This window comes from Elephas maximus, chromosome 17, assembly GCF_024166365.1.
Source record: "Elephas maximus indicus isolate mEleMax1 chromosome 17, mEleMax1 primary haplotype, whole genome shotgun sequence".
NCBI lineage: Eukaryota > Metazoa > Chordata > Mammalia > Proboscidea > Elephantidae > Elephas > Elephas maximus.
The window spans coordinates 26,851,611-26,874,628 of record NC_064835.1 but is presented as its reverse complement, the minus strand read 5'-3'; the positions used below and the strand labels follow the sequence as shown (position 1 = coordinate 26,874,628).

The 23,018-nt window shown below is 41.7% G+C and overlaps 2 protein-coding genes across 2 annotated transcripts in view; one reads left to right on the top strand and one right to left on the bottom strand.

Moving 5' to 3' along the window:
* SIAE (sialic acid acetylesterase) overlaps positions 1-14,775 on the top strand; it is a 52,907-nt gene extending 38,132 nt beyond the window's left edge. Inside the window, exons 8-10 of the mRNA XM_049856197.1 lie at positions 6,993-7,150; positions 8,132-8,327; positions 10,105-14,775. Of these exons, the coding sequence (XP_049712154.1) occupies positions 6,993-7,150; positions 8,132-8,327; positions 10,105-10,356 (606 nt within the window). The 3' untranslated portion in view covers positions 10,357-14,775. The remainder of the gene's footprint in view (positions 1-6,992; positions 7,151-8,131; positions 8,328-10,104) is intronic.
* TBRG1 (transforming growth factor beta regulator 1) overlaps positions 14,763-23,018 on the bottom strand; it is an 11,892-nt gene continuing 3,636 nt past the window's right edge. Inside the window, exons 4-9 of the mRNA XM_049856198.1 lie at positions 22,774-22,910; positions 22,328-22,474; positions 18,813-18,910; positions 18,452-18,562; positions 17,903-18,042; positions 14,763-17,202 (exon numbers count right to left, since the gene is read on the bottom strand). Of these exons, the coding sequence (XP_049712155.1) occupies positions 17,057-17,202; positions 17,903-18,042; positions 18,452-18,562; positions 18,813-18,910; positions 22,328-22,474; positions 22,774-22,910 (779 nt within the window). The 3' untranslated portion in view covers positions 14,763-17,056. The remainder of the gene's footprint in view (positions 17,203-17,902; positions 18,043-18,451; positions 18,563-18,812; positions 18,911-22,327; positions 22,475-22,773; positions 22,911-23,018) is intronic.

The window sequence follows — 23,018 nt, the reverse complement described above, 5'->3', positions numbered from 1 at the left end:
GAGTTAGTGGAGAATGATCTGAAGCATGGGAGAGAAAGAAGAGCAGAAGGCTGGAGACTGGAATTTAAACGTCTGCATTTTTAAAGGGGTTTGAGGAGCCGTGGAACAGGCTACAAACTGCGGTCTGATTTGTCACATCCTCTGAATGTGGCCACCTTTATATTTGGTTGGCCTGTGCCTTCATCAGCAGCCCTGTTTCTAGTAATCCCTGTGAGAGACTGAACAGTGCTCTGGTGGGATCTCAGATTAGGAAAAACACAAGAAATTACTTTGAGTATTGAGTAATCTGGTTCCCCCATGTGGCCAATATGTAGTAGTGCAGTCAGTGAAATATGGGGACTTGCTGCAGGAATATGCAGCAAACTTCCATTTTAGACAGCACCCTTGGCTTGAGTGGCTGTGATTAGTATTTCTTCCTGTTGGGCTTCAGGCTGGTACTTACTGTAGACTCTTTTCCAGTAATTCTGTTGTTCTCATCCTCATGGCACTGGCTGGTGAACATGGTTCCACTTTCAGTCTTCTGGATATTGTGGAAGTAGGGTTACTCGCTGGATCTTTTTAGTCCCATTTTCTAGTTTTCATGAAATTCCATTGTGAAGCTTCAGGCAGCTTTATTATTTCAAATATTAAATTTGTTTTGCCGCCATGTCTTTTTAGTAAGAGAATTGGAAATGTCCTTTAAGTTCCTTATACCCAAGGCTGCTTTCTGTTACTACTGCAGCCTCGTCAGTGTTTTCTTGATGGTTTTCTATTCTTTCTGAGCAACTCAGGAAGCAGAAAATGTCCTCTATTTAAGCTTCCTTTGGCCCATTTGTAGGGATAATCTCAGGTATTTCCTGAGTAATCAGACTGGGTGGAGCAGTCTACTTATAACACAGCTCCTTTGATAGGGTCAGAAATTTTGAAATGAAGTCAAAGGACTGTATTCGTTGGCCTAGAGTGTCTTCTAGTTGTGGTTTGACTTATTGCATTGCTAAATTATGGCTTGTAAAAGAGAGAAAAAAAAATAGTTTAATGCCTCTCATTGACTAGAAGTAGGGTTAACGATAAGATACTATCTAAATGAAAGAACAGGGTGGTGTAAACGTTGGGGAAGTAAGGAAGGAAAAAACGGTGGGACCGCACTTGTCACAGTAATATTAAAGAATTTTTCCGGAGCCTCTGTCCTTTCCAGGAGCGGGAGTATATCAACTTTCAAAGTAGATGGAAGCAAATCCTCTTGACTCAATAGCTATACAGAATCTGACCACTTTTCACTCCCTTTACTTTGCTTACGCTAGCCTAAAAAAAAAAAAAGCCACCATCATTTTTCCCTTGAATTATTTTAGTAGCTCCTGTCTTCCTGCTTTTACCTTTTCTCTCCCTGTAGGCTATTGTCAGTATGTCAAAGTGAGCCTGTAAAATATAAGCCACGTCAACAGCCTCTAGTGGCTCCCTCTTATCACTGAGGTCAACAAAGCCATGTGTGATCTGCCCCCTCCCCCGCCACCAGCCCTCATTACCTTTCTGACCTCATCTCCTAATTCTCTCCTTGCTTACTCCACTTCACCCACACTGGCTGCCTTACTTTTCTTTAAGCACACCAGGCATACTCCTGCCCCAACCAAAAAAACCAAATCTGTTGCCGTAGAGTCGATTCTGACTCACAGCAACCCTATAGGACAGAGTAGAACTGCCCCATAGAGATTCCAAGGAGCGCCTGGTGGATTCAAACTGCCTACCTTTTGGGTAGCAACCATAGCACTCAACCACTATGCCACCAGGTTCTCCAACTTCTGCCCCAGGGGCTTTCATTTTTTTTCTTTCTGCCTGGAAAGTTCTCTCCACAGTGTGTTAGTTGTCTATTGCTGCACAACAAATTGCCAAAAATTTACTGGCTTAATACAATAGACATTAATTACCTCACAGTTTCCGTAGGTCAGGAATGTGGGCATGGTGTAGCTGGATTCTCTGCTCAGGGCTGGAATCAAGGTGTCGACCAGAGCTGGGGTTTCATCTGAGGCTGGGGGGTTCTCTTTCAAGCTCATGTGGTTGTCAGCAGAATTCATTTTGTTGCAGTACTCATGGCAGCTTGCTTCTTGAAGGCCAAGAGTAGACTTTCTGACTTCTCGACTCTCTTTTAAAGGGTTCACCTGATTAGGTCAGGTCAACTATGATACTCTCCCTTTTGATTGTCTTGAAGTCCACTGATGAGGGACCTTACAGCTGCAAAATCCCTTCGTCTTTTTTTTTTTTTTTTTAATTTATTGTGCTTTAAGTGAAAGTTTACAAATCAAGTCAGTCTCTCATACAAAAACTTATATACACCTTGCTATGTACTCCTAGCTGCTCTCCCACTAATGAGACAACACACTCCTCCTTCTACCCTGTATTCCCCTTGTCTATTCAACCAGCTCTTGCCCCCGTCTGCCTTCTCATCTCGCCTCCAGGCAACAACTGCCCACATAGTCTCACATGTCTACTTGAGCCAAGAAGCTCACTCCTCACCAGTATCATTTTCTGTCTTATAGTCCTGTCCAATCCTTGTTTGAAGAGTTGGCTTCGGGAATGGTTTCAGTCTTGGGCTGACAGGGTCTGGGGACCGTGACCTCTGGGGCCCCTCTAGTCTCAATCAGACAATTAAGACTGGTCTTGTTATGAGAATTTGAGGTTTGCACCCCACTGTTCTCCTGCTCCATCATGGATTCTCTGTTGTGTTCCCTGTCAGGGCAGTCATTGGTGGTAGCCGGGCACCGTAAAATCCGTTCATCTTTGCCATATAACACAACATAGTCAGGGAGTGATAGCCCATTGTCTTTGCCACATTCTGTTGCTGAGAAGCAAGTTAGAGGTTCTGCCCACACCTCAGGGGAGGGCATAAGGGGTTAAACTTAAAATTCTGCCTACCACATCCATAAATTTCCATAACATAAAATCAGTCATTTTAAATTATACCATTCAGTGGTCTTTAGTACATTCACCCAGATATCCTGTGGCTTCCTCTTTTACCTCCTTCTAGCCTTTGTTCAACCCTGGCAATCCTGATCCCCCTTCCCTGCTATATTTTTCTCCAGTGCCATTGTCACTTCCTCATATACTATGTCATGTTCATCTTGTTTCTTGCGTATCTCCCTTCACTAGAATGTAAGTAAAGGAAGGGATTTTTGTTATGTTCACAGCTCTTGTCTCCTGGGCCAGTATTAGTGCCTGGCACAGAGTAGGTGCTCAGTGCATAGTTGTTAAATAAATGAATGAGCTGACTGATACGAGCTATTGATCCATCCCACAGATATTTTCTGGAAAAATATCAGTTCTCAAATATTCTTATATTACTTGGTGAGATGCCCTAGACTCCTAGCAGATAATTCAGATGTTACAGATTTCGAGGGATGGATGTTATCCTTTCTCTTGTGCGCCAGATCCGGCTGGTTGCCTGGTTTTGTCAGTTTGTCTTTCAGGTTGCCTTGTACCTAACCATCCCACTCCCACTACTGTCCTTCTAGGTTAGACCTTTCTTTTATTATGTCTAGAATATTATGTATTTTCTTAACAAGTCAGTCTCTTTGCTTTCATCCTTTTTTTCTTTCCAGACCCATTTTTATGACCACTAGATAGAGCTCTTAAAATCGTCCTTTGATCACATTATAACATCAGTGGCTCCCTATCTTTTTGTTGTTGTTGTTGTTGAGGTGAAATTCACATGACATAAAATTAACCATTTGAAAGTGTACAGTTCAGGGGCGTTTAGTATACTCCCAGTGTGGTGCAGCCATCACCTCTATAGTGGCTCCCTGTCCGTTACAGAATGAAGTACAAACTCGGTACAAACACTGCCTCACTGTCTTTCTAACGGTGTCTTTCCCACATAAATCCTCCATTCTAGCTAGATTGCTGTCTCTCAAAACTGCCTTTCCCCTTCCTACCTCTGCATCTTTTAAGGTTTTAATATGTGAAATCTGAGCAGTCCTACTTGAAGTGACTTCTCTTATTTTCTGTGCCTATTTTTATCCACATTTAATGGAAACCTTGGTGGCATAGTGGTTAAGTGCCACGGCTGCTAACCAAAGGGTCGGCAGTTTGAATCCTCCAGGCGCTCCTTGGAAACTATGGGGCAGTTCTGCTCTGTCCTATAGGGTCGCTACGAGTCAGAATCAACTCAATGGCACTGGGTTTGGTTTTTTTTTTTTTTTTAATCCACATTAAAAAAAAAACATTTTCAGGCCATGTTTTCCTATAATAATATAGTTATCTTTTTCTAACAATAAAAAATGTCTAGCACTTACTCTTTATGCCACCACTTTAGCATTTAATCCATACTATTTTTTATTTTCAAATAAAAAAATAATTTTTTTATTTTTTTTAATTTGATGGTGTTGTTGGGTGCTGTCAAGTTGATTCCAACTCATAGTGACTCCATGTGACAGAGTAGAATTGCCCCATAGGGTTTTCTTGGCTGTACTCTTTACAGGAACAGATCACCAGGTCTTTCTCCCATGGAGTGGCTGGGTGGGTTTGAACCACCAGCCTTTTGTTTAGCAGCCGAGAGCTTAACTGCTGCACTTATGCTGTTTTTTATTAACATTTCTTATGTGCAGGTCTCTTCTCCCAACAAAGCTATAAACTACTTGTACCAGTTAGCTAATGCTATGTAACAAACCACCTCAAAACTCAGTAGCTTAAAACAACATTTATTATTATTACTATTAAAAATTTTATATAGTTTGTTGTTGAGAATATACACAGCAAAACATACACCAATTCAACTGTTCCTACATGTACAATTCAGTGACACTAATTACATTCTTCAAGTTGTGCAGCCATTCTCACCCACCTTTTCTGAGTTTTTCCTCACACATTAACATATACTCATTGCCCCCTAAGGTTCCTATCTAATCTTTTGAGTTGCTGTTGTCAGTTTGATCCCATATAGATAGATCTTGAAAGAGCACAATGCTCAAAGTGGACATTTTTTACTAGTTAAGCTAAATTATTGTTTGGTTTTAAAAAGACCTCAGGGGATATTTTTGGTTTAAGGTTTAAAAATTACCTCAGGGTAATAGTTTCAGGAGTCTGGAAGTCTGGAGTCCATGAGAATTTGAAATTCTGTTCCATATTTCCTCTCTTTTGATCAGGATTCTTCTATAGAATCTTTGATCAAAATATTCAGTAATGGTAGCCAGGACCATCCAGTTGTTTTGGTCTCATAGCAAAGGAGGCAGTTGTTCATGGAGGCAATTAGCCACACATTCCTTATCCTCCTTCTGTTCTTGACTCTCCTCCTTCCTCTGTTGCTGCAGACACATTATTTATTATTATAAAGCTCATGTATCTGGGTAGCTGGAGGTTGACTGATCTCAGCTGGCCTCTTTCATATCTTTTTGGGTCAGCTAGGGCTCTGCTCCAGGCTAGACTTAGTTGGAGCAGATTAGATGAGGTTGCTCTATCCACAACCCTCATCCTTGTCCAGAGACCGGTGGACTTAGCCCAGGCATGTCCTTCTCATGGTGATAGTGTTACTGGAGAATGGCCTCAGTTCCTGTCTTTGGTGTAGGAAAGAATTCAAACACTGAGACAAATAGTGCCAAGTGAGCAGAGGTTTATTAGCAAGCAGAGGGTTAGTAGTAAAAGTACACCTGACTAGGAAGCATCAAACAGGCTACTCAGGTAGAGAAAGAATCTGAGTGCCCCCACAGTTGTTTTTTTTTTAGGGTTTTATACCCTTTTTGTCTCTTTATCTGTCTCTGTTAAGATTTAAAAGCCAGGACAAGACCCCCTAACCCCCCGCACCCCGTGATGACTATTTCGTTGGCTTAAGGTTTAATTACCAAGTTAGGGAGTTTATCAAGTTAAGGACTTTATCAAATCAAAGACCCCTGTAAAGATCATTTCTTTGGCTTAAAGTTTAACTATGTAGGGACCATCTTATTAAGGAATATCACCACCCCGTCTCCTTCTTTGTAAGGATTGTCTTACTGAGGAATGTCACTACCCCTGCCTCTTCCTCTTCCTGAGTGCAAGCTCTCCTGCTCCCCCTTACAAGAGCAGAAATACAAAAGAGCAATTAGGACTAGGCAGGGTCTCTTGAGGTGCAGACTAGGAATTTACACACCTCACTACTGCCTCCATCTCTTGGCCAAAGCAAATCACATGACTGAGCTCAGAATCAAGGGATGGGAAATATAACTTTCCTCAAAAAGGGAAGAACTGCAAGGCTACATGACAAGAGGGTAAAGAATTGGGCTCTTTGATGTAATTTACCATATGCTCAAGGGTAGGCTTTTCTCTGCTTTCCCACAATGCCTAGCCCTGTGTTGTATGTAGATGTATCAGTTATCTGTTGCTATGTAACAAACTGCCCCCAAAACCTAGTGGCTTAAAACATGAGCCATTTGTTTGCTCATGGTTCTGTGGTTGACCAGGCAGGGCTCAACTGGCATGGCTTATCTCTGCCCAACGTGGTATCAGCTGGGCCTGCTCATTTGGCTGCCATTTGTACTGGAGGATTTAAGACACCCTCATTCACGTGACCAGCTCCTCAGCTGGGATTACTGGGACATTAGAGCTGTTTTCTATTCATGATCTTTCAGTTTCCCGGGCCTCTCTAGTCTTTTCAGCATAGTGGCTGAACTTCTTTACATGGGTAGCTCAAGGTTTAAAAAGAATGAAATCAGAAGGCAAAGCCTTTTAAGGCATAGACTCAGAGGTCACTTCGCCAGCATCCTGTTGGTTAGGAAACAAATCACAGGGCCAACTCAAGTTCAGTGGGGAGAGAAATAGACTTTGTCTCTTGATGGGAGATAAGCTGAAGTTACATTGTAAAAGTGCATGTGGGATGAGAGAGGTTCTTGCATCCGTTGTTGGAAAGACTGCCACAACAGAGAAGCTCAGTAAATCCTTGTTGAATGAACATTTGAACAAATGGGTTACACAGAGCCCGGAAGGCTCTGTCAGTGAAAAAGACTCCAGTTTAGGATTCTGATCACAATAAAAGTGACCATATCTCTATGTTCTAGTTGTCTTCAGATTTGTCTAACTCCACTTCAGAGGAGGGATTTCCCCAAATCCGTTGGCACCAGACAGCAGATTTTGGCTATGCCCCCAACGTAAGGATGCCCAACACTTTCATGGCTGTCGCTATGGATCTCGGGGATAGGAATTCTCCTTTTGGCAGGTATGTTGCTTCTTGGGCTTTGCTTGAGTAATATATGTTCTTGGTCTTTAGTCCGTCACTCTGATATTCATTCGTGAGGGGCAGACAGCAGGTGGTCTAAGGATTGGCATATGGAGAAGCGTTACAGAGCAGTTATTTATGCTGGGATGTGCTGCGGTAATAAAAGCCCAGCAGCATCTCAGTGGTTTGATGCAACAAAAATTTATTTCTTGTTCACGCTACATGTTCAAAGAAGATCAATAGAGAGGCTTATCTCCTTGTAGCCATTCACAGACCCAGAGTGACAGAGGCTCCAAGTCGATCTATGCTCCTGTGGTCACCTTAAAGTCTTTGCCCTGGCAATTAAATGCTTCCACTTGGAAGCAACAGAAGTCACCTTTGCTAACATTGCATTGGCCAAAGAAAGCCATGCCTAGTTTCAGTGAGAGGAGGAAATGGAATTCTACCGTGTACCAGAAGGAGAGGTAATGGAATATTTGTGAACAGTCCTGATGAGTAACATACATTAGATGTAGGATAAGAGGGGATTTCAGATGTGGAGTAGAGCCCAACATATCATGTCTAGATTGTACTAGGAGCTTGATAATGTTTATTAAATGAGTAAATAAAGCCTGAAGGGGACCAAATATTGAACAGCTGATTCAGATGAAACACATGACTTTTAGCAGCTGGAATAGTCTTATAAGTTAGCTCTCCTAGGTTAATTTCAATACTATTTCTTTCTTCCCACCCTCCTACCCTCCGTCCCTCCCTTCTTTCCAAGTCATCTATTATCTCAAGATTTTCAACCCAGAGCCCCATCTGTGGTTACGATTTACCATTTCCCTTAAACTAATTAACCACTGAGCAATGACTTTTAGGTTTAGTCATCTTTACTCTCACCTTCTTAATGGGTGTCTCTGCATAAGTTCCTTTTTTTTTTTTAATGTAGTTATTGTTGAGCTCAAACCCAAAGTTCTGTACTTGCTCTTTATCCTGTAGCATCCACCCTCGAGATAAACAAACTGTGGCATATAGGTTGCACTTGGGAGCCCGTGCTATGGCTTATGATGAGAAGCATTTGACTTTCCAAGGACCGCTGCTTGAGAAGATTGAACTCTTGGTTGACAAGGGGCTGCTCAACCTCACATATTACCAGAAAATCCAGGTCCAGAGGCAGGACAACAAGATATTTGAGGTGAGAAGACTAACAGAGAAAACACAGGTTCACCCTATGTTGGGAGCCAGGATTTCCTCTAATCTGAGGCCCATCTCTCCCATTATATCATTACTGTGAGTGAGGTCTTGGCTGATGGGGTCTGAGCTTAACTCAGAGGGGAAAATGGACAACTACACCCTCTCCTCACTTATCAACATGATTGGGTTCCAAAGACCAGGTCGTTATGTGAAATCAGCGTTACGTGAAAGTGGAGGATGACCATATCAGATCACAAAATGAAGGATGACTACATTATTACATAACTGCCGGATTACATCATTGCGTAACTGCCGAAGTACGTCATTACATAACTGCCAAACCACTGAGAATCATGGCCTAGCCAAGTTGACCATCAAAGCCAGCATTACTCTCGCCTGGCACCTTTGCATTGATTGCTGCCAGTTGTACGTCATTAATGTGCAAGGTAGTTGGATAGTAGATTTTTTTTTACTATTGTCATAAATGCGAAATACGAGATAGTCGATAAGTGAGGAGAAAGTGTATTAATTATTTAGCTTGGAGGCAATTTTGATAGGATAGTCAAGGAAAGGAAAATGAGTCCAAATTAAAATAATATTCCTTTTGTATTTTATCCCCAAAGCAACCGTCTTTGCTCTGGGAAGGGCCTACAGCTTTATCTGTAAGTTCCCTATTAAAAGGATCCTTGCTTCAGAATATTCCTTATCCTTGGGTGTTTTTTTTTGTCACACTATCCTAAATTCTCATTATTATTTTGAGTTTAGTGTCTTTAGTGAGAGGATTGAAACCCTGGTTGTGCCGTGGTTAAGAGCTCGGCTGCTAACCAAAAGGTTGGCAGTTCAAATCCACCAGCCACTCCTTGGAAGTGCTATGGGGTGGTTCTAGTCTGTCCTATAGGGTCGCTATGAGTTGGAATTGACTTGATGACCATGGGGTTTTTTTTTGTTTGTTTTGAGAGGATTAAGCTTGGTGATTTGTAACTTAGTTTGAATTAATGTAATAAGACTGTTTTCATCTAATACCTAGTAGGGATCCTTCCACTATGGGACTGGAGCTATTGATTTGGGGTGAGGGTGAGAGAATTCCTAGATGGAACACTTAAATGAGTGTCTTTCGGTATCAAGACACTATTAGGCTACAGGGTGAAGAGAGGGCATTGGAGGAGATGAAAGAATATTCCAATTCCTCAACTGCTAACCAAAAGGCCAGCAGTTCGAATCCACCAGCTGCTCCTTGGAAACTGTATGGGGCAGTTCTACGCTGTCCTGTAGATCGCTGTGAGTCAGAATTGACTTGATGATACTGGGTTTGGGTTCTCTGGATTTCTTTCTGACTTGAGAAAAGCGTATGACCCACAGTTCCCTTATGTTCCATCTTCATTCCTTAGCTCCTTTGGGAGTGCTACGGGGGGTAGCCGTATTGCTGGGTTCACTCACATTCCTGCCTGCTTTGCCATTTGGTAGGAGAGATCACAGGAAGAACGTTCAGGGAGGCTTGCATAAGTGCTTTATGTGACTGTGCTTCCTTGTCTCCCTCTGTAAGTTGATGTTTTATTTATTGATTTATTTAATCACATGAGGATTTGTAATCAGCCTGTTCCTGTAGTTGAAAAGACCCAAGCCAGACTCAGCTGTGTTCTGGCCACTGTGGGAAATGGATCCTTGGCTAAGAATGGCTCCTTCCCTCCCTTCTAGTCTCTCTGAAAAAGCAGTTCCCAGTCTGTTGGAACGCCCTTCTAACTGACCTGACCACTCCCATTTTATGACTCTCTTACTAGATCTCATGTTGCAGTGACCATCAATGCAAGTGGCTCTCGGCTCCTATGAACACGTCTTCCACCTGGACCCTGGCCCTGAATATAAATCCTTGTCATGGTACTGTGGTTGCTGTCCGCTATGCCTGGACCACATGGCCTTGCGAATATAAGCAGTGTCCCCTGTACCACCCCAACAACACCCTCCCGGCACCTCCTTTTGTTGCTTTCCTGACAAAGCAGACTTCTAGACACCACAACAAGGATGCCAAATGATCTGTTGCGACATGATCAGCTCCTGGACAGAAGGGTGGGTGCTTTGGATTTGGGCATTTGGCAGTTTCAGTGATGACAACTGTTGCTTTTAAGGTGAATTAACAGACAAGCCTCATTGGACAGCTGCCAGTTAGAGCTGTTCTTAGCTGCTGTAAAGTCGGCCTTGACACAACGTGATAAAATGCTGCTCGGTCCTGTGTCATCCCCATGATCAGTTACATATTAGATCATTGTGATTCATAGTGTTTTCACTCGCTGATGTTTTGGAATTAGATCGCTAGGTCTTTCTTCAGTCTGTCTTAGTCTGGAAGCTGTGCTTACCACCTGTTCAACATCGTAACAACACGCAAACCTGCACTGACAGAGGGGCAATGGCTGTGCATGAGGTGCTTTGGCCAGAATCGAATCCTGGTCTTCCTCATGGAAGGTGAGAATTCTACCACTGTCTTAGTCATCTAGTGCTGCTATAACAGAAATACCACAAGTGGATGGCTTTAACAAACGGAAATTTATTCTCTCACAGCCTAGTAGGCTAGAAGTCCAAAATCAGGGTGTCAGCTTCAGGGGGATGCATTCTCTGTCAGCTCTGGAGGAAGGTCCTTGTCATCAATCTTCCCCCGGTCTACATCTCAGGTGCAGGGACCCCAGGTCCAAAGGATGTGCTCTGCTCCTGGCTCTGCTTTCTTGGTGGTATTGAGGTCCCAGTGTCCCTTGCTTCTGTCTTTCATATCTGGAAAGAGATTGACTCAAGACAAAATCTAATCTTGTGGATCTCATCAACATAACTGCTGGGGATCTACCTCATTAACATCACAGGGATAGGATTTACAGCACATAGGGAAATCACATTAGATGACAGAATGGTGGACAATCATACATTACGGGGAATCATGGCATAGCCAAATTAATACACATATTTTTTGGGGAGACAGTTCAATCCATGACAACCACCGAACCAATGGAAATGCTTGCCTTGCGTCCCCTAGTTAGCCTAGAGGCTGTACTGGCCTAATTCTGGACTGTAACTAAATTGGATCTCAGTGTCATTCACACCCCTCATATTACTGGGAGTGAAGTCTCTACACCTTTTGCCCCTTCACCTGAAACTGTAGAATCTGAGAGTTGGGAGAGATTTTAAAGACCATCTAGATCAGCTAGTGTTTATATGACCTTTACAAAAATCCCTGACAAGCTATTGGATCTCTGTATGAAGTTTCCATTCTAAACTTTCTGGCAGTCTTGTCTTATGTGGAACTGAAAACTTTCTTCCATGAAACTTCCAGGAAACACAGTGGTCTTTCAGATAATTGAAGACAGCCCTATTTGTGTTTGCTAAACCATAAACATTCCTGTTCCTTCAGTCTAAGATAATGATAATGTGAATATTTAAAACCACTTAGGTCAAAGCAGGCAGATTGGGAGATACTAAGGGATGGAACACCCATGGAAGCAGCAGTCAAGAAATCAAAAGACCAGTGCATTAGGCAAATCTGCTGCAAAAGATGTCTTTAAAGTGTAGAAAAGTGAAGATGTCACCTTGAAGACTAAGGTGCGCCTGACGGAAGCCATGCTGTTTTCAGTTACCTCCTATGCATGTGAAAGCTGGATGATGAATAGGGAAGACCGAAGAATTGACACCTTTGAATTGTGGTGTTGGAGAAGAATACTGAATATACCATGGACTGCCAGAAGAACAAACAAATCTGCTTGGAAGAAGTACAACCAGAATGCTCCTTAGAAGCAAGGATGGCGAGACTATGTCTCACATACTTTGGACATGTTATCAGGAGCGATCAGTCCCTGGAGAAGGAAATGCTTGGTGAAGTAGAGGGTCAAGGAGATGGATGACACAGTGGCTGCAACAATGGGCTTAAGCATAATAACGATTGTGAGGATGCTGTAGGACTGGGCGGTGTTTCGTTTTGTTGTACTTAAGGTCATTAAAACAAAAAAAAAATTTTTTTTTTTTAAGGTCATTATGAGTCAGAATGAACTTGATGGCACCTTACAACAACAAAGGGATACCTTAAAGAATAAAGAGAATGGGCAGGTGGTAGGCGTCTAGTGACAGTAGGGGCCGGGGAATGAAAGTAGAATTTGTCAGAATTAAATATAGATCTTGGGCTTTTTAAAGGTAAGGGGTTTAATAATAATCCAAATGGAAGAAAAGTGAGGCTGAAAGTAAAGCTACAGAAACATTTGGAAAAATAATGCAGCGAGGGATTTTGTGCGTACCATTAAGAATCATATGCTATCTGTTGGTTGATAAAAACAGCTAATGGCCCTTGTTAATTGTGTTATCTGTGTTATCAGTTGGAAATAAAAACAATCATTAGTTATGTGTATATATTTGTATCCAGTCGAAATTGGTTAGGAACGGGCTGGTAGATTGTCCTTTGAAGCATGAGAAATAATGTTATCTGCTGGTAGCTTTTATCCCCTTAACGTGAAAAATGAGAACAAGCATCACCCTCTCCACACCTGACTTCCACGGGGTCCTTGTGTAACTTCAAACAGCAGGAATAGCTTTGTCAGTGCCAAGATTTCATTTAGTAAAAAAAAAACTACAGTCCCTCAAGAAACTTTGGCGCCTCTGAGAACTTCCTGGTGTACAGTGAACTCCTAACACCCATACTTTTTTTTTTAATTAACTTTTATTGAGCTTCAAGTGAACGTTTACAAATCAAGTCAGTCACATACAAGTTTACATACATCTTACTCCGTACTCCCACTTGCTCTCCCCCTAATGAGTCAGCCCTTCCAGTCTCTCCTTTCGTGACAATTTTGCCAGCTTCCCACTCTATCCTCCCGTCCCCCCTCCAGATAGGAGATGCCAACACAATCTCAAGTGTCCACCTGATATAATTAGCTCACTCTTCATCAGCATCTCTCTCCCACCCACTGTCCAGTCCCTTTCATGTCTGATGAGTTGTCTTCGGGGATGGTTCCTGTCCTGTGCCAACAGAAGGTCTGGGGACCATGGCCGCCGGGATTCCTCTAGTCTCAGTCAGACCATTAAGTATGGTCTTTTTATGAGAATTTGGGGTCTGCATCCCACTGATCTCCTGCTCCCTCAGGGGTTCTCTGTTGTGCTCCCTGTCAGGGCAGTCATCGGTTGTGGCCGGGCACCAACTAGTTCTTCTGGTCTCAGGATGATGTAGGTCTCTGGTTCATGCCTAACACCCATACTTTGACCTTTGATACATCTGGCCTCATGGGAACCATGTGTCTCCTGGGAAGATATAGCTGTCCACCCCTCCCCTCAATACACATATACTTGTGGGCTGTTCTAATTTGGAGCCAGCCAGAGGTAGCCAAGAACTGTAAGCCCAGGTTCCTTTCACCTCCAATAACCTAGTACACACAGTGTAAAACATTTGGTTTATGTAGTGGATATAGTAATGAAAAGTCCTATCAAATAGCTGAGTAATTTAAAATGTTCTGTGGGAATTCAGTTTATTTTCCCAAATGAGGAAAAAAATTTTTTTCATGCTTGAAAATGAAACTAGAAAATTTGGACTGTAAGGAAAAACTAAGCAAGTAAAAAATCACCCCAAAACCGATCATTTGGAGAGAAACACTATTTTGGTAAACATTCACTTGATTTGTTTGGGTTATATCATTTTACACACTATATATAGTATACTATTTTGTAATCTGTTTTTGACTGAGTCCAGCAAAATATTTTTTCTACATAAACAATATATATCTAGAGTGTTTCATATTTTAACCAATTACCTATTAATGGAACTGTAGACTTATTTGCAATTTAAATAAACCTATATTAAACTAATATTGTGGATGAACATTACGTGAGTACATAATACCACACTTCTCCAACTATTTAAGGTCCTGTTATAAATAGAATCATGTCCCCCGAAAATGTATGTCAACTTGGCTAGGTCATGATTCCCAGTATTGTGTGATTGTCCACCATTTTGTCATCTGATGTGATTTTCCTGTGTGTTGTAAATCTACCTCTATGATGTTAATGAGGCAGGACTCAATCTACAAGATTAGGTTGTATCCTGAGTCAATCTCTTTTGAGATACAGAAGAGAGAAGTGAGCAGAGAGACGGGGACCTTTTACCACCAAGAAACAAGAGCCAGGAGTGAGCGTGTCCTTTGGATTTGGGGTCCCTGTGCTGAGAAGTTCCTAGATTGGGGGAAGACTGATGACAAGGACCTTCCCCCAGAACAGACACAGAAGGCTTCCCCTGGAGCTGGCATCCTGAATTTGGACTTCTGGCCTCTCAGACTGTGATAGAATAGATTCCTGTTTGTTAAAGCCATCCACTTGTGGTATTTCTATTATAGCAGCAGTAGATAACTAAGACAGGTCCTTACCATGAAGTAACAGGTTAAAGGATAAACATGTATTTACAATTTGACACCTACAACCAGGGTTAAATAATTCAACCAATTTATTTAACAACCAAACGGCTGAACAATTTGGTTTCCCACTAAGGTATAGTCTTTTTGTTCCCTCACCCTCATTAGCATTAGATGTTGCCCAATTTTAAAAATCTTTAGAAATTGGATAGATGAAAAGATGTCTTAAGAGTATACTAAAAACCAGTTGCCATGGAGTTGATTCCTACTCATGGAGACCCCACATGTCAGAGTAGAACTGTATTCCATAAGGTTTTCAATAGCTCATTTGTCGGAAGGAGATTGTCAATTCTTCCGAGGCACTCTGGGTGGATTTGAACTGCCAACCTTTCAGTTTTTTAAAGCCATGATCCATAAGTAAAAACATTTTACTTTATTCCAGTATCCCATACATGTGTATGCATCTGATATTTACACACATATATACACTATGGTTGATGTACTTCAACATGTTGTAAGTGCTTTATTTAAAAGATGGAGTTCTCGACTCCCTAAGTTTATGACCCACTAATTGGTTGAGATCTGTAGTATGAGATACGCTGTTGTATGAAGCCTACAAAGTGAAGACTATTAAATAGCATCTTTGTTTTTTTTTTAAAGATTTTCAAGTGTCTTCTGAAAATGAGGCTTTTAATGTGTTTTACAAAGACTAATAGATACCTGTCCTATGAGAAAAGCAGCATAAAATCATTTCTGTGTAAGTGCAAATATGTCCAAGCGACTTATGCAAAGACAGAAGAAAAACATTAAAATATCAGCAGCTTTGAGTAATCCCCACCCGACTTGGTATTACCCAAATTTACTATTTTTTTTGCATTGTAAAATTTATACAAACTTATAAAAAGGTTATAATTAAGATTCATTAGATTAATATGTTTCCGGTAGTTTACAGTGTCGTGATCACGGAGCCCTGGCGGCACGGTGGTTAAGTGCTTAGCTGCTAATCAGAAGGTTGGCAGTTCGAATCCACCAGTTGCTTCTTGGAAACTCTACAGGGGCAGGTCTGCTCTGTCCTATAGGGTAGTTATGAGTCGGAATCGACTCGATGGCAATGGGGTTTTTTTGGAGTGTGGTGTAACCTAGAAGCTGCCTGTCTGATCCCCTCGCTCTGCTGGTCAGATTACTTAAAATGCAAATCCCATCTGTGTTGTCATCAATTGGTAGTCATGAATCGTAGCACAGTTCACACTGCCTTCTGTAGCAGCCTTCTGCTCCTAGGGTCCTTTTGTTCCCTCCCATTCCAGCCAGCCCTGGGTAGCTGGTGGGTGGACAGCTAAGTACCCCACAAGCTGCTACAGAGAGTTGTACTGACTGGGATTAGGTGATACAGTAAACCACCTTAATGCTATGAGTAAGGTTCAGAAAATTCTGTTGCATAGAATGCAGGGTTACACTGGTGGGTGCCACTGAGTCAGCTGTGACTCATAGCAATCCCATGTGACAGAGCAGAAATGCCCCATAGGGTTTCCTAGGATATAAACTTTATGGGAGCAGATTACCACGTCTTTTCTCCTTTGGGGCAGCTGGTGGGTTCAAACCGCAGATCTTTTGGTTAGCAGCTGGGCACTTAACCACTCAGCCACTAGGACTCGTAAAGGTTATGTTATTGCAGTCAATTACATGACAAGCTTATGGAGGATGGGAACCAATCTTCAATCACATCATATATGAATTCGTGTTATTACACGGTTTCACTCTATTGAGCTCAAAAGCACATTCTCCAATAAGGAATCACAGAGGGGATGCAGAAAAGGTTAAAAAAGACTCTAGAAACTGCCTTTTTGATCCCCTCAAAGACGTGTACAACGTGAAGGCAAAGACAGGCAGAAGCAGAGTACCTTGGACTGCACTTTACAGCTTGAGTATAAGCAGAAGACTTGATTTTGATGATACTGACATGAAAGAAAGCAGCAGCCAGGGTCGCAGGGGCTGAGACTTAAAATTGACCCAAGATCAGAATCCAGGGTAGAAGGCTGTCAGAATCTCAGTGTCTCCCTCGTGGGTCAGCAGACATCTCTCACTCTGGTTATAAAGGAGTTAAGTTTACCTCAGGCACAGTTAAGCAAAAGAAATTCTATCCTGATTATAACGAGATGAAAATAAGCAGAACTGTCAAGAAAAATTTATTACTAAAAATAAAGCAGCTGAAGTTTTTTTGCAGGGAAAACTGTCACCATGGGAACCTCCATGATAAGATGTGTTAATTATCTTCTTCAGTCCTGAATCGCTGCCTTCTTCCATATAAGTTTTAGTTTAAGTTAAAAAAATTCATCAGGATGAAAATGATGTGTGCCTGCCCCCTTCTTGTTCAGTCTGAAGCCTGAGTTGGGCTACACTGCACTGGAGACTTCAAGTGCTGTAGGTGAGTCTCCACCAAGGGCTCGTGTACCAGGAACATGGGTTGGTAAGAAGACACAAAGGCTGCAGTCTGAAGTTCTGGGAGGTCCAAGGATCCTGGAAAGGGGAAAAAAAAAATCGTCAGTTCCACTGCTCCTGGCAATCTCAGGAGACTGTTTCGATCAGACACATACATCTCAAGTTCTTAACACCCTTGCATCTGTCAGTCCACTTTTGCCCTTGTTTGGATAAGACGGGACACATGTTTACTTTTACTATGAAGAAAACTTGGCTAGAATAGGTTAGGTGACTTGCCTCCCGTTATATACTACATTAGGCCGGGAATGAGAATTTTAATTACATTTCCTCATTTCCAGCTCAGAGTTCTATTTGACCCCAGTGCCTGATCCCCTGACCACTCACTTCACCCATTTGTGGGAGGGAATTCATGGAACACAGGCAGGACCAAGGCTAAGATCTGATCGCTTTTATTTCACTTGAAATATTGGTCCCTGCACAGTAAACTTTTCTCTGGAGTCCCACTTTGGTCTTAGGCTAGAAAATAAGACTCTCTAGTTTCTCAGTGTGCCCTGCCTTGCTGTGATCATAAGCACTCCCTGTGGCTTCTAGGGGTGATGCTCGAAATCTACGCGAGGCAGCAGATCCTCCTCTGACTGGGGACTCTCCATGAATGACTCAATGAAAGCTTTTATCACATATTGCCCAGATATTATGGGTACTTAACTATGACTGAACAGGTGAGGGTAGCCTAAACACGGCCAACTATCAAACTAGAAAGATTAAGTTAAAAGATAACCTGGCAGGATGGGATCATTCTGATCCTCAAAAGTCTGTCTCTGAAAGGCTTCAAAGCTCATGGCAGCATCATTCTCTGGCAGTCCTTGGGGTAGCTGCCCATCTCCTGGTGTGCACACATCAAATTTCACCCACTGGTAACTGCAAGATCAAAGGGAATCTTTGAGAGCTGCCTGCTAGCCGTAAGAACCCATTCCTACGTCCACAGGGATCAAGTATTTTCTTTACAGCTCTCCCATACTATCTAAAAACATTAACAACAACAACAAAAAACTAAAAGACAACAGGCAGGTCTCTTTAGTGACGTATTATTCTATAGGACTTGACAGCTTTCTTGCTGTCAGGGTACACACAGAAAATGATAATAATTATAGGATACAGTGAGGCATGGGCTCCTACTTACCTGTCCAGAGGGTAAGAAGCAGGCATGCCTTACGCCCAGAAGATGCTCAATAAATGTATGAACGAACAAAGCAGTCACTCCCAGCTTAGGACCCCGGCCAGCTGATCCCTGAGTTTCTCTAAAAGGACTAGATTTGACCACACTTACTTGACACATTTTCGAACTCCTGGACAACTCTGGATCAGGTTGCGGATGGCTGGATGAGAAAACCCAAAAAAGTCAGCTCCAGATGGAAGCAGGCTGGGTGTTAGCTTTCCCCTAAATAGGAGACGGAGAATTGTAGTTTGAGAGCTTAGCGGGAGATGAGAAGGGGTTCAGGAATGGAGTGCGGGTATGAATACAAAGGAAACGCTTTCTTGACTTGGATATTCCGGAGACTCTAGTTGCTAAGGCGTCTGAAGAATGCAGAATAGGTTTCTATAAGATATGGGATCTCTGCTCCTTAAACAGAACTCGCTGTACCCAAAGTAACCCTTTTGGCCCGCCTGCAACCTGCTGGCCAACTTACACAGAAGCACTTATGGTCTTGAGCAGTTCGGCATGACAAGCATCTGCAGAAGAGCTGACAATGGGGTTCTGCGGGTCATCTTCAGGAACAATTTCAAACTGGGAAAGATAAAGGAGCAATTAGGTCAGTCCTCAAGGAGGAAGACACAGAAAGTCATACTGCTATAAATATTTCTTTGCTCTAGAATTTGAAGCTGATGTGTGCCATACTAGATGATAGTTAACAAGTTTGTATTTTACTGTTAGAAATGCAAACCCAAGTAAAATGTGAAAGTCCTTGGACTGTTTGAATTCCAAACTCCTTGGCTGACTGCTCTCCAGAGGTCCACACCTCATTTGTTAGGTGCCTTTCGCAGGTTACTTACATCTATATGTACAAAATACAAATGGTATTTTAAAACAAATGTCATCACTCTGCATGTAATCTTTGGTTTACTTTATACTGTCTAGAGGGAGTACAGGATATTCTGAATGTAAACCCTCACTTGATTTTAATTTTGAATTGCAAAATATCTTGACTTTATAAAAAGAAACTGTCATATCAAAATTATACTAAAACTGAGGAATTTTTGCCAAGAAATATTTCTGTAACAAGCTCTATAAGTTACTTCCCTGACCACTTTCCAATAAAGCTCAGTTAAACAGTTTTCAACTGTTTGTTTACTTTATTTGAATTAAAGATGATTGATTTATCTTCTTATAATTTTTTGCAATAATGTACATTATTATTTTTACTGAGTAGTTTCTACTACTATTTTCTTTCGTGGTACAAATTTAGAGATCAATAATAAATTATCTTGTGAATAGTTTTAGTTATTGACAGTTTTATTTCAACCAGCATATACACTGTGAGCTTAAGATGGTTTATATTTATTTCTCAGCTAGTTCATGGAAAAAAAAAAAACTGAGCAATTATCTTCAGATATTCCAGAACTGCTCTACTCTTTAGTCCTGGTCTTGTCAATTGTAATTATTTTTTGCAGTGTGTGCAAACTATCCTGTTTGAGCAAAAAGCAATTAAAAAAAAAAAAAACCATCCTGCTTGAGCAAAGAGCAATTAGGAAGGTCAAAATGTCATGCTTTGGTCTTGGAGATCTTTCCATGTTAGTATGTATAAATCTATCTCATTCTTTTAACTGCTCTGTAATATTCCACGGGGTGGATATATCATAATTTATTTAACCATTCTATTGATGGGTATTTAAGCTCTAATTTCTTGCAACTGCAAATAATGCTGAATTGTACACTGTTGTATGTAACTCTTTGTTCACGTTTGCATATTTCTCTAGGGAATATTAGAGTACCTAGAAATATTCAGGGTCAAAGGATACACATATTAGAAATTGTTGGTAGATATTAACAAGTTGTCCTCCAAAGCCTTTACCAATTTTCACTCTCACCAACGTATGCATGTTTTCCTATACCCTACCCAAGAATAGATATGGTCAATCTCTGATTCTGCCTATAAAGAAGATATCATTTTCTGGTGTGTTTGTACTTCCTTAATTACTAATGAAGGAGCCCTGGTGGTGCAGTGGTTAAGCACTCATCTACGAACTGAAAGGTTGGCGGTTTGAACCTATCAGCTGCCGCATGGGAGAAAGATGTGGTTTCTGTAAGGATTACAGCCTGTCGTATAGGATCACTATGACCCGGAACTGACTTGATGGTGGTAATTACTAGTGAGGTTCGCTCTTACCAGCTGTCCACTCTGTTCTATGAAATGCCTGTTTTATCTGATTACTTTCTTATTCCACAGGAGCACTTTACCTGGACATTAATCTACTGTTATATACAGAGAAACCTATGAGAGCTGGAACCAGACTGCCTTGTTTTTCCAGGTCTTGCAAGTTTTCTGTTTTTGAAAGAGTGCAGTCCTACCACTTTTCTATTGCTCTGTATTAGTGGAAAATATTTGCGTTTTCCTTCTCTGACAGGTTTTTGCCTTACACAGGTTCTGGCTTTCACAGGCTTTACTGTATTTTCTTCCCATTTGTTGCTTGAGTTTTAACTTTGAACGTCTTTTCCCATTCAGACAGTTAAATTTTTGGTTGTCAGATCCATTACTACTCTCGTTTATGGCTTCTGGGTTTCACGTCTTGCTAAAGAAAACCTTTTCATCTCACTCTAAGATTATAAGAATGTACCTCTGTGTTTGCTTTTAACATACACCTAAAAAACATACACCTAAGGTAATGAAAAATAGATCAGTGAAATAAAATTGCCTGGAAGCAGACCCAACTATTATATGTATTTAGCGTACGCCAAAGGTGTCACTTGATGTTAGTGGGAAAAAAAAATTAGATTCCCTAGCTCATCATGTACCTAAAAATAATGTCCAGATGGGTTAATGAGCTAAAAAAAGAAAACGAAAACCACACAGATTTTTCCTTTTCAAATGTATTTTAGCATTTTGTCTTCTAGATGCAATTAAGAATCAGCTTGTCAATTCCATTAAAATTCTACTAGGATTTTTAACAGATTTGCACACTGAATTTAAATACTTTACTCAACATTGTACACTGCTCAGCGTTAGAGTGGTATACAATATTACAACAATCCTGAGAGGTATACAATGTTGAGTATTCTCTTAAGAGAACTGCTACATGACCAAGGTCATCTGAACTCTCAGATACATGTAACATCACTGTAACCAAGATATGTGATACGGTATTATCCAAATGGGTCAGGCAGGCTCAGAGTTCTCCCAGTTTCTGCTCAAAGGCTCCTGATGACCTTGCCTCTACCTCCTTCCACTCTGTATTTTAGTGATCTGTAATGTTCTCAGACAGTGAAGCCTGGAATCCTGAAAATGGTCTATTTTTGTCCAGTGATCAGAGGTGATGGTTGGGGAAAATGAACTGCCTTGAATCTTAGCACTGAGAAAAATGAACGAAGGCTTTTAATAATACTAGAATTCAAGACTCCCAGGTCCTTAAAAGTATGTGCAGCCAGAAACTAACAGGTAGTTTCCTTGCTACCTCCTTTTTTAATGCAACTTGAAATGGCAGAATATCGAATCTTTCCTGAGTATGGGGCTACACTTCGCAAATAAGCAGGCCTGATAAAACCTTAAAATGCTGACATTAGAGACAGCATAATTCAAGGGAAAGGGCACCAGTTTGGGAATCAGATACAGATTCACATCCCAGCCCAACCACTTATTAGTGGAGGTAGGACTTAGGGCTAATCACTTTTCTGTACCTTACGGAAGAAAAAACCAACAAACCCACTGCCACTGAGTTAATTCTGACTCCAAGTGACCCTATAGGACAGAAAAGAACTGCCCCACAGTTTCCAAGAAGTGGCTGGTGGATTTGAACTGCTGACCTTTTGGTCAGCAGCCAAACACTTAAACCACTCAGCCACCAAGGCTCCTTCTGCACCTTGGGGTTACCCAAATGGTGATTATACAGCATCTATCTTGTGATGTGTCAGAGTAAGTAATGCATATAAAGCACCTGGCACTGAGAAGGTTCTCAAAGGGGGAAAAAAAGTCATTATCAGAGCGGGTACCTGCGGCTGCATGCCGCCATCCTTGATCTGACAGGTATACAGACACTTCTGGTCTGGGCACTTCATGCTGGCATACACTCGAGTACTGCAGTAGCCCACAGGGTAGATGGCACTTTCATCATGGAAGCCAGGTCGGTCGGTGATGATCTATAAAAAAAGATTTCCCCAACCTGGGATGAGGTCACTGGAGAATTCAGAAGTCCAGTTTACTGTGGTAGCCTCTAGAACCACTTTGGGGCTAGAAAGAGTGTCTCAAATGAGAGAAACAGAGAGACAGAAAGAGAATTGTAGAGCAGACCAAACTGACCTGGTTTCCTAGGGAATGGAGATTTTCTGGAGTTGGTCTGGATCAGCAAGGGGCTGGTGCTAACAGGAACAGGGAGGGAAGCTCAACCCCATTCCCACATTTCTGATTCTCCTCTCTACATATAACTGGTCTCACTCACCTCCCCCAGGCTATATACTGTTAGACCCCCCAGTCCGATGGGGAACACAGGCCGTCCTGAGGGATCCAGGGCAATGGGCTGAACCAGCTTGCGAGCACCTCCCTCCATTTTCTTTTTCTTGGATGTTTTCTTCAGAACTGAAACGCAAATCTGGGGTCACCCACTTTAGGTCCCTCCCAATGCTGAGGGTAAGGGAACAATTTACATGTGAACGCTAAGCACAATAAGCCAGTCCTTGTTCTATA